This window comes from Rhyacophila brunnea, unplaced genomic scaffold, assembly GCF_057557595.1.
Source record: "Rhyacophila brunnea isolate RB1 unplaced genomic scaffold, BYU_Rbru_1.0 scaffold_11, whole genome shotgun sequence".
Taxonomy (NCBI): Eukaryota; Metazoa; Arthropoda; class Insecta; order Trichoptera; family Rhyacophilidae; genus Rhyacophila; species Rhyacophila brunnea.
The window spans coordinates 5,258,910-5,270,922 of NW_028232763.1; the positions used below are offsets into that span (position 1 = coordinate 5,258,910).

General features: G+C 35.4%; 1 protein-coding gene across 3 annotated transcripts in view; it reads right to left on the reverse strand.

The window, feature by feature from the left end:
• Positions 1 to 12,013, reverse strand: part of LOC147078298 (glutamyl aminopeptidase-like) — a 76,505-nt gene that overhangs the window by 27,044 nt on the left and 37,448 nt on the right. For 2 of the 3 annotated variants that reach the window (XM_085958320.1, XM_085958328.1), the window contains exons 5-6: positions 3,272 to 3,407; positions 1,074 to 1,344 (exon numbers count right to left, since the gene is read on the reverse strand). In XM_085958320.1, the coding sequence (XP_085814446.1) occupies positions 1,074 to 1,344; positions 3,272 to 3,407 (407 nt within the window). Of the gene's footprint in view, positions 1 to 1,073; positions 1,345 to 3,271; positions 3,408 to 4,289; positions 4,838 to 12,013 lie in introns of those variants that run through there. The other variant, XM_085958312.1, reaches the window with a different exon arrangement.

Here is a 12,013-nt window from a genome sequence, read left to right on the forward strand (position 1 = left end):
GGAGTAAAGCAAATTCATTCGTATTTAGCGACACTTTATATCAAATGGAAAAATTCCGTGGCAAAATACTGTCCGACAACGAGATCTCGTCGATAACCGGAAGTCGCTGTAGTCGCATATGGAAGACTTCTCAGTGACGTATCTGTCATGGTGGCAACGCGTGTTTAAATAATGTAATAGCTCTCTTTTTAGATGTGACTCCTTTTCTTCTTCGCAATAAACCATAGTTTAGGTACTAATAATAATTTTAATATCACTCCTGATCGTTTTATATATATTTTTATTATAAATAGCATCAAATTACGTAAATTGATTGATCCGTACACAACAGAAGCGTAAAATAAAATGATAAATTTAGGGGCGTTCCTCATTTGAAACAGAAGTACGATTAACTGCATAGGACGGGCTTGTTAGTTCACAGTTTTAACACGCAGACAAGAAGTTCTTGTTCGACAGTAACTATCAATAGACACTTACTTGACTATGAAAAGTATCTTGGTTAATTTTTAGATGGATTCTATCCCCCATAAAGCTGAAAGCTTCGTATGCGTACCGCTCGATGGATACACATCGTCACAACCTGTAAAAACATGTTTTTTGAGTGACTTCACTAAAGTTAAAGGACAAGTTACAAATTTTTTAAGCGAAAATAAAGAAAGAAATTACCTGACCTTTTTTCTATCTTGATTTTTCCCTTCTGTTTGATCCCATCAAGAACTCCATCTTCTGCTTCAAGTCCGCTACGGGGTGGTTCATTTGCATCATCTTCGCTAAGCCCCCTATACGTGTATTCTGAACATTGCGAGTCTCAAAGTCGTCCGTAGTTACCATATCAACTTCAAACCCTGATATTTATTCATAACGCGAGCGAGCCAAACATTACCGTCCTAAGTGTGCACAGCAATCGTAATGAGGCACCTTTGAGCAACGACAAAAACCGACAGCTCTCGAGCGAGGCAGCGTGCGTTTGCCTCGGGCGAGCCGCGTACTGACTAAACGGGCAGCCTCGCGAAGCAAATCCTCGATCAGTATGCGGCTAATACGGTATATTATAAGCAACAAAATGTATTTACCAAGTTTTGGCAGAGGATACTCCGTATTGAAGTATTCGATGTAATATTCTGTTACTTTTTTTCCAACCTCGAGGGAGAATGCCGCTTTTTCAAGTTGACCATCAGCTGCAAACACTCTCATTTCAAAGTTCTTTCCGACACTAGCCTTAATTGTCTCGTTTATATGCTTAAAGTCACAGATGATGAAGCAGACTAAGTATGTAGACATCTCTACGCTCTCTTTGAATTTTATGACGCTATTTCCATCATCCCTTTTTTTGGCGTCAACTTGCTGTAAGCAAAAAAAGAATGAATTACATTTAAACCTCACTAATACAGCCACGGCTCTTCGCTAGCTCAGTGTATTTGGCTGTATATACATGTACAATAATTGACACGGTCTGTCAGTGTGTGGGGAAATGTTACGTAATGCTACTAGAAGCATCTAGTGACAGAATATGAAGTTTGTGCTCTTATTAATGACTAATATCCCATTTACACGTGCATGGATTTACTGCTGATAGTACATATTATCGTGGCCATAACAAGAAAATGTACGTGTAAACATGTATTATCCTCCAGTTGCAAGATTGCATGAATGAATCAAAGAAGTTCGAAAGCTTCTGAATTCTCATGCGACAGTTGGGATTTTCGTCGTCGTGGTCGGGACACCGCATTGAGGTCAAATAGTACCATAAAATGACAACATCACATCTCGCTTACTCTTGAAGAATGAGATTGGCGAGACAGTCAGCACTTTTACGTGTGAACAGTTATTGTCGCGATAGTTTAAAATACTCACTATTGTTGCAAGTAAATCCATGCACGTGTACAGGCGCTATAACGGTAATCTTTGTCAAAACAGTAAGAGAAAATTCTAGAAATTTGCCCCTGCCTCACGGCCCCGAAGGAGTGCAATAGATAATTATTTTTTAAAAACCAAGATAGTTGGAAAAACACTCTGGAAACAGTGTTGCCAACTGTCGTTAACAAAAACATGCGAGATGAGATACGAAAACAAGCTATTTGGCAGGAAAAAATGCTAGATTTTGTGAAAATAAAATTTCAAGTAAATTTCTACCAAGAACGAAGGCAATACCTTTTCTTTCGCGTATCAGATAAAAAATGCAAAAATCGAAAAAATGTAGTGCAAAAACCACACATTTTAACAGAAATATATTTCAATATTGACAACAAATACCTATATTGTGTCAACGGCATTCAAGTCATGATAGATTATTTTAAGATAATACACAACGACTTGTGCAAATATAAAAATCACATGACTACTATTTTATTATTGTAAAGAAAACATATCATAAAATCATTGTTAAAGACATTTCATCAAAGGGACAATATTAAGCCCTGAGGCATACGGTGGAAAATGTTTGAATATTGGAAGGGAAGGGGGGTTTTCAGACAGCGTTGCCAATTTAGCGATTTCTTGCCAGCGCATCTATTCTATACACAAGACTGCTTTCGGCCGCTACGGCAACTGTCTAGGGTAGGTTTGTATCGAAGTATTAGCACTTATTGAAACAATTACAATAAGTTAGCCGTCTAAACAGTCAAAACTGTCTATCTCGCTCTAAAATTTACCAAGTCGTTGTGTACTTACTATCTTACAATAATCTATCATGGCTTATTTGTGTCACAAAAATATTTACTTAATGTTTATCTTTGAAAATTACTTGACTTATTATGTGTTTTATTATTGATTTATATTGTTACAAAAAAACTTATTAAGTGATATTTACAAATCTACGCTACAAATAATTTTTAAACTTTTCTGTTGACATCGAAATGATTTTTTGATAGTTGACTAAATATTGAATGTAAAAATATCAAGTTACACACAAAGGTTAATTTTTATTATATATCTTTGGCTACGTTAATTTCTTTAAAAATAAGTCATATTCCAGTCCCCCCCCCCCGAGTCAAATGTGTATAATGATATTACTATATAATATATTATGTTCATTAATTTTAAATATGGTAAATATGCCGCAGATGCTCGCATGAACTTTTATAAAAAAAAAAGTTACGAAAAAAAAACAGTTTATATACTTAATTGTTAATTTAAAATTTGATTTTCCATACATTTCGATGCATCACTATCACATACTAAGATTATATTAGGTTGGGTTTGGTTTAAAAAGAAAGTGCGGCATATTTACTAACCTAAAATATAAATATTAATTGTCGGCTCATTTACTTACGTTCATGTTTGAAAGTGCTATATATCCAGGTGGCGTAACTAATTTCACTGTGTACACCGCCTTCATAGCCGGCTCGTCAAAACAGGGGAACGCCTGCCTGGCGTATGTTGGCTCAAATTTAGAAGTCGCAATTTTTCTGAAAATAAACTATATTGTATATTTTCAGTATGAGGCACATCCACTATGCTTCTCAAAGGCAGAGGGAACATTGGTGACTTTACTTGTGAATGTGACTTGACAAAACAGGGGAACGCCTGACTGGCGTATGTTGGCTCAAATTTAGAAGTCGCAATTTTTCTGAAAATAAATTATACCTATTGTATATTTTCTGCATGAGGCACATCCACTATGCTTCTCAAAGGCAGAGGGAACATTGGTCACTTTCATTTAATGCCGTTTCTCCGCCTTGATGGTGAAAAACTATTCATGAGGAAGCAGACTATTTGTTTAAGGGCGGACGTGCTTAAACGTAAAAAATCTTAACACCACTGCACATTTATGTACTGAAATATGACTATATTCTAAAACATTCGAGAGAGAGGTTTAAAAGAATACTATTTTATGTAATAAAAATACTTTATGCAGTCATCAAATGTTTAAAATAAATATAAAGGATAATAAGGCATCAAAATTATATAAATAGATCATCTACAACGTTTAAGGAATGTCCAGGATCATGCTTTGAAAATAGAACAAAAGCTCCATTTTGACCTACGCTGAGCATGTCCCCTCTTAACAGTCTACCAACTAGGGAGTAGCGATGCCGATGATCTCATCGCATGCGTACGAACAAGTTTATTGGGCGACTCATACTGAGTACGGGTAGTTGCATGCCAGACTTGCGTACATAAACTGGTGACAATATTTCCAACTCACCTCTAATAAGTACATACAATACGTATTATAACTAATACCTAGGCCTTCTTAAGTTACCCCATGGGAAGATATTGGGCATTTTGTACAATAAAACTGTCAAAACTTGCATGAAATTGGACGGATGGCAACTTTACCGACATACCTATCTTTACCTGCAGTATTCTTGTAAACACTCTCATATAGCCCAATAATTCGATTCTTCATATCGCCATTATAGTGCAAAGTCAAATTATAAGACCCGGGATGTATACTGTCAACCAGGTTAACCATGCATACTTCGTTGTCGTCGTCCGTTTCAACATCTCGAATGGATATTGGGAGAGCTTCTTTCTCGGTGACACGGGTTAAAGACGATCCAGAAATATTCAATTTCTTAGCGTGCAATATTATAACGTCTGTCTCTTCTAGCACTTCAATAGTAATTGAAACAATTCCGTTGAACAATCCAGTCTCCAAACAGGGGTGTAGGTGAATCCAGTATTTTTTAGGCACTACACTTTTCGTAAGTCTAAAATTTATCTTTCTGTCCGATTTATGAAGTGACGACATCGTCGTTGATGACTGGGTTTCGTGTTTCGTTGAATTAATATTAGGAATTGATTCACTTCGACTTATATAACGATTAAAATCACTATTTACGATATGACCCTTCAAATTGTTATCGGCGCCACCAATAACGCCGGTGACAGCAGCAGTTTTGCCGATTACCATAGACAACTCAGTCGCCGAGGCAGACTTTTGCCAGAGACAAGATAAGAGTATTATCTGAAAGAACATTATCGTTCCCGCCATGTGTTTTAAACTTTTAAAATTCAATTTATTCAATAACATTGTATAAAATGTGCATATTTTGTCCGTTATCATTGTGTGTTATTTATTGAGAATATAAAAATTAATATGAGATCATAGTAGCGCGCCGTATTCTAACACGTCCTGAGAACAACTATAAATATTTTGCTGCTTACACTAACTTTATATTCTTGCATAACTAACGTTCAGTGTTAAAAACACTCGACACAAAACAATCCAGTGGTAATGTAGCATAGCGTTAAAGTAATAAAATTATATTAATTTATTTTACCTAATACAACATTGTAATATTCCAAATTTAATGTTTTCAAAACAAATATCTCCGGCATCGATATCGCCTATAATAAATAATAGTTGACATTTTTTGTAACAAAATGTAACTCTTTATCATAAGAATAATATCACAAAAATTTAATATTTTTATTATCAGCTGATGGTAATCAATTCCCACTATTATATGGATAATACTTTATAAGATAAGTACCTACCTAAGTGATATAATATTATTTTATAAACCAATCAATACCTTTCTACACGTTCATCAATCATGTTGATAACAAATAAAATGTCGTAAGTACAGATGTTTTGTAAGAAATGAATTAATGTTTATGGTAATGTTATTATTTATTATTATATTCTCATTAATGTGTTATAACGTGATACTTTTTAAAATAACTATATACACATGCCAGTCTGGATATTGGATTAAATCAGAAAATCAAATTTCCTACGATGCTGATTTCGTTTAGGATCAGTGACGTCCCGTGCGGGTAGGCAAGTCATGCGTTGCTTAGGGGCGGCAAAATTATAAAAGGCGGCAAACGAAGGAGCGAATGCGATCATTACTGCTTTTGAAAGCAGTGGTGTTTTCGATGAAGCGGAGATAAGATCACTTTCTTAGAAAGTACCAGCATCTTAGTTTTTTTAATCAAAAGGGGGCCTCCAAACTAAACCACCGCTGTCTGAGAGTAGATTTCGTAGAAATTCTCTAATTCTAAGTAGGAATTTCAGACTAAACATTAAAGGGGATAGCATTTTAAGTCTACATAAGGGCGGCACTTTGCCTAGGGACGTCACTGTTTACGATACAATCTTATTACTTGATAATTTTATCGAAAAAAAGGATGGTTTCAAAAATTTGCATTTTACCCTCGGAAAGTGGCCAATTTAATGTCATTGGGCCAATGTGACGTTTTTACTATGATTGTGGGCTTTAGAGGCAAGATGAATTATTAATTAAAAAAACATTATTTTACCGAAAATGTAATTAGATATTATTCAAATGCACATTTTTACACAATATCAGATTATATTGTATCGATCAATATTCAATAGAAATAGCCAAGTAAGCAAATGGCGGATAAAAACAATAATATGTATTTGTTGTTTAAACTTACGTTCACCATAAAATCACACGTCGTCGATTGACTCTTCCAGATAATTATTGACCCTAAAAATTCCTCATTAATTTGATATCTCAAAACAAACTTTCGATTCTCGATATCTCAAAAGAAAGACAATAATGACACTACAGGTCGTATGCAACTATATAAAGGCCAAACTGACAATCATAAGATTACTTAGGCTACTTATTAAATTACATCCAAGTCATTTCTCACCGTTTGTAGCAAATTCACACAATTGTGATCCAATATTTATTTCCCATTGTCACATTGGGATAACAAAAATCTTATTGCAGGCATATCAAAGAGCTTTACGTAAAATCGAAAATAATTGTAGGTATCTACTTTAAGTATTCAAATTGATATTATTAAAAACAAGCCCTTGGCAGGCAGCAATTTACATTTAAGGTGTTATTTATAATGTTTTCAGTGTTGGCAATATTGAAAATATTACACAAAACTTGTATTCAAATGAAAATTATTGTTCCATAGGATCTTTATTGGTTCAAACCAGAGCGTTAGAGCGTAGCTCCGAGCAGGAGCACGGAGCAGTGGAGCAATGGAGTTTTACCCGGAGCACCGAAAATTTGTAGTGCTCCATTGCTCTGAGTGTTTTTTATTATTCTTAAACTTTCGTCTAAAAATACAATGAAAATATTATATTATTTGAAACTGCAACACTTGAATTATTTGAAATACCTACGCCAGCACTACCGAGTGATAAAATAATCGGCACTGTTCGGTTAAAGCGGATACAGCGGAAAACGCATTTTGAAAATAGCCGATAAACTGGATTATTTGTTAGGTTAACCTAACCAAACCTAACCTAACCTAACCTAACCCAACCTAACTTAACCTAAACTAACCCAAACTAACAAATAATCCAGTTTATCGGCTATTTTCAAAATGCGTTTTCCGCTGTATCCGCTTTAACCGAACAGTACCAAATAATCTCACTTTTTTAAGGAGAGTCAAACAGTGAAAGACGGTTTGGTGTCGGTTTTGTTTAATAAAATTAATAATGAAAATGACTAATAATAAACCTTAATTTAAAACTACATTTACTTACTTATTTTTTTATTTTTTTAATACATATAATACCGATTAATTTTTACCCGGAGCGGAGAAGACCCTGGAGCTGAGCTGGAGCAAGTATTAGTTCCCGGACCGGTGCAACTCAAAAAAGGGTCTGCTCCAACCCTCTGGTTATATGTATTAAATTTAATTTATTACCCCGCTACTTAACGTTACCTTTAGTAGGTACCTATGTAGATACGAAATTTTTGCCAAATAATATTTCAACACGCCCGATCGACAACCTCGTGTCATAAAACGTTTCAATACGTAGGTACCCACCTACATAACGTATTATGTCGACTTAGACGACTTTCTACTAGTGACATAAGGTGATATTCGCGTTTTTGCTTATGAATTTATCTCCACATTGTTACGTAGCTTGTTATTATTTAGAGAGCAATGATTTGCAACCTTTGTTTGTTGGTGAAACCCTTGTACCATTTTTTTAAATCTCAGAGGACCGCTACATGGTATATAACAAACTCCAGATTCGTGACCATCAATTATTTGCCTTTGCTGGACACTTTAATTTTTTAGTCATATAGCCCTCAGAGAAGATTGGAAAATTGGGTCAGGGCAAAAATCGAAGAGAGCGAAGAAGACGTGATCTGTTGGACAGATCAAATCAAAAATCACATAGGTTTCAGACTAAGAAACACCATGCGTGCCGCTGAACACATTGTTTTCAGTATATAATAAATTAACTTTACGATGAACAAAAAAAGTCGTCTGCGGCGCAATCCTCCTTCATGTCATTAAATAATATTCGTTTATAAAATGTTTCCGTGCTCCATTGATACATAGGTATCTATCGATTTAAGACGATTTATAGTATAATAAAGAACTTTAGAATTTTAATTAATAGGTAAAAAATATGATAAAATAATTAATTGTTTCAACTAACTTCTAAAAATGAAACTGAAAATAATAATATTTATTTGAGGGTCAGCTATGGGATGGAGCTAATTCGTGAACAGACGTTGCCGAATGGAGCTCCGCAAATTGGTCAAATGCGACTTTTTAGTTATAAAAAAAAATCTACTGTTTCAATCGACAATTCGCATGCTTTTCGAGCTGCAAGTCGACGCCAGGACGCATACAAACACTTACGAATTTGTCATTCCTATACCGGCTTGCCGATCGCCGTATACATTTATCTATGCGTTTCGAAGATTACGTACGACTGTTGATAGGTAAATGTGCGCGGTCATCATATGCAACACCGGATCGACATTATTGGAAGGTTTGATTTATGGCTGTGCGCCAGACGGGCGAGTTTAGATGTGAGAGCCGGCGAAACAACGACACAGATGGAAAAATGATTATAGGCAAACAGTAGTTAGCCAGAAAGTGAGTAATTATTAATAGAGACTTAATAGTCCCGAATAATAGTCACGATGGCCTCGCGGCTTAAGCATCGGGCTATAGTGTCGTGGGTCCCAGGTTCGAATCCTGGGTCTGGCAAGTACCTACACATATTGTTTTTCAATTTGTGTATGAGTCAGAGTATGGGCCTAATAGGTTGAGCAAGTGGCTGACATCCATTTCTCGTAAAAACAAATCCTATTAATACAAACCTCTACTCCGTGGAAGCCCATATGATCTTATTAGGATCGGACATGGTCGGAAAAATGGTCATTCTGGTCCTAAAGCGCGAATCAAATTGAGGTGCATGTCGCCTACTGTCACGTTGTCGCGGCGACAAATTTAGTCTATGGTTTCGTCATTTTGCAGAATATTTTGAACGATCACCATCTCTGTCAATTCACTGAAGAATGACACCGATGAAGAGTGCTAACAATAATGCATAGTAATTTGAATTATTAATAATTATTGACAGTCGAAAGGTGTAGGCATGTAGAAGATGATAAAAAACGTTAATTGAGTCATGCAGGTGTCGATGCAGTGCAGTTTAACGTTAGGTGACCTCATTATTGCAACTGGTGATTTCGGCAGATTTTGCCAAGTGACAATGTTAGTTTAAACTTAAACGTTCAAAATTTGCTACGGGATTGGAGCATCAGTCTGATAAAATTTTAAACACCAAAAAAACGACATTACACACTTTTTTCCCGTAGCGGCAGCTTAGTGTGACGTCACGTGATAGTCAGCGGCATGCACCATAATATAATTTCGCTCTTTAGCCGTTGATATTATGTAGAAGTTAGTAAGTATTTGGAAACAGGAATAGTTTTAGAGCAATCGATTTCACATGGCGACACTGATGGCCAAATCTCACCGGGACGCCTTGGCGACGTCGCCAAACTTAATTAATGAAGCTATCCAGGGGCGGTTCTACCTTAAGGGTTCATGGGGACCATCCCCACGTCAATTTTATGTAAAATATACACTTCCGATAGTTTTATCCTTGCCATAATATACCTACTTAATTACATGATTGAATGAACTACTTATTTAATTTATTTTATCCATCTAAACTAAACTAAACCCGTCGAAATTGTATAGAAATATTAATTAATATTACACAAATAAATAAACCAATGACTATCTTATAACATAAGAATGATTACGCGGTATTAAATTAATTAATTTAATTAAATACGCCCTATTTCACGATGACACCTATGTACAAATTAAGAAAGCTATGGCGTTAGTTTTTGCTGTCACTCAATCCCATCACTCCCATCCCGTCGCCGCGGTACAAATCTCGTTCTACAAAGGATGTGAATGCATCCGCGTTAGTATACGCATACTGGGGAGCAAATCAAATGACCCCTAGATGAGTAAAAACGCTCGCTATAAGTCGTTGTTCAAAACTGATAACGGTAGGTCTATAATAATAATTATTATTAATTAAGTTAATATTTTTAAGCACGCTTTTTAGATGTGATTAAGTAACGACTCCGATAATCATATTATTTATTCTGAAAAATTACTCATTCCCTCATTAATAAAATCATATTACTACAAGTAGCTATGTAAATAATGTATAATATGAGAAAGTAGGTGGGTATGTATATTTAATAATTAATGGATAAACCCCACCACCTCTAAAATCGTCGAGCCGCCACTGGCCGTTGATATTATGTAGAAGTTAGTAAGTATTTGGAAACAGGAATAGTTTTAGAGCAATCGATTTCATATGGTGACATTGATGGCCAAATCTCACCGGGCGCCATGGCGACGTCACCAAACAGAATTAATGAAGCTATGTATATTATACAATATTATGTAGTGGGCATTTGACCTGGAGACTGGCCAACCCTACTGGCGGCGATAACGTGGTGTCCCGGAGAGATATGGCCCGGATACAAATATTTTTATTTTTTTTGCAACAATTTTCTCAGTACATACTCAATTAGAGCATTACAGATTTCTACTTAATAAGGTTATCAGCGACTATCGTGTTTTTTTACAAAACATACATTCAAAAAACCTCGATTTATCGCACGTATTTATGCGAAAACATATTTTATACTTTATGCTCTCGCGTTAGAGCAGTGGACAGAATGCACGCCTTTATAGGTCACGAGAGGGATTGAATGAGCTTGGGATGGCCTACACCAAGTAGTGGATTCTTCTTCTTTATCATGGCAGTGGCGTAGGGTGAAGGTAGGCTGTTAAGATTCGACATAAATAGTACACAATAAACTTTGTCAGGTATAAATATTTGTTTTCATTGAACTAAGAATACAATTTGCAAATGGTGCTGATTAGTTTTAAAATTTAATTCAATCCTGCCTAAACCAAACCATAATAGTTTATTTATGCCATGGGCAATCCAACAAAAATAGTGCATACTTCTTCAGTGATACTTATTTGTTTACCTTAATGAAGAATACATATTACATAATATGGTGATAGTTAGTTTTTTTTTAATTCATTAAGCCCTGTTAAACCAAACCATAATCGATAAAAAATATTGTTCTATCTATAAAATATTTTTGACTATAATTATCTACTATGGCTTGGATTAGGCAGGATTTAATTGAATTTTACAAACTAACAAAAACTATCTACTCATTGTAGTCTTAGTTCCATGAAAACAAATACGTTTGACAGACAAAGTTTAGTGTGCACTATTTAGGTCGGATCTTAATAGCCTACCTCCACCCTTTGCCACTGCTACAGGTGTCACTACATTATTTTCCTAAGCTTGTAGGATCTAGTTGAAATAAAATTTTAGTGGGTATGCCTTGCCTGAAAATAGTTGTAAGTATCATGCTTTGAATTTTGTCTCACTTGTAGACTAGGCCATCAGAGAAACCTCGTTTCACTGTATTACCTCGTTTACATCCTACCATGGTTTTTAGTCAAACGATGGCTTTCCATGTTTGGTACTCGAGACTGGCTCCTGACAGGAGATGCTTTGCTAGTTTTACCCATTCTTTGAGATATGTAGATTTCATTCCCATTTAGGCGAGCACTTGCCCACATGATTACAGCTAACGAGAATGATATTTATAATGCTATAATGTCGTATGGATTGAACGAAATCGAACAAACTTAATATACCCACTTTTTACCGATTTACTTAATACGAGTATGTCAAAAAACACGACAACTAAAAATTATCTTTAGACTTGGTACATGGTTCGATTTTCTTTTATCTCAC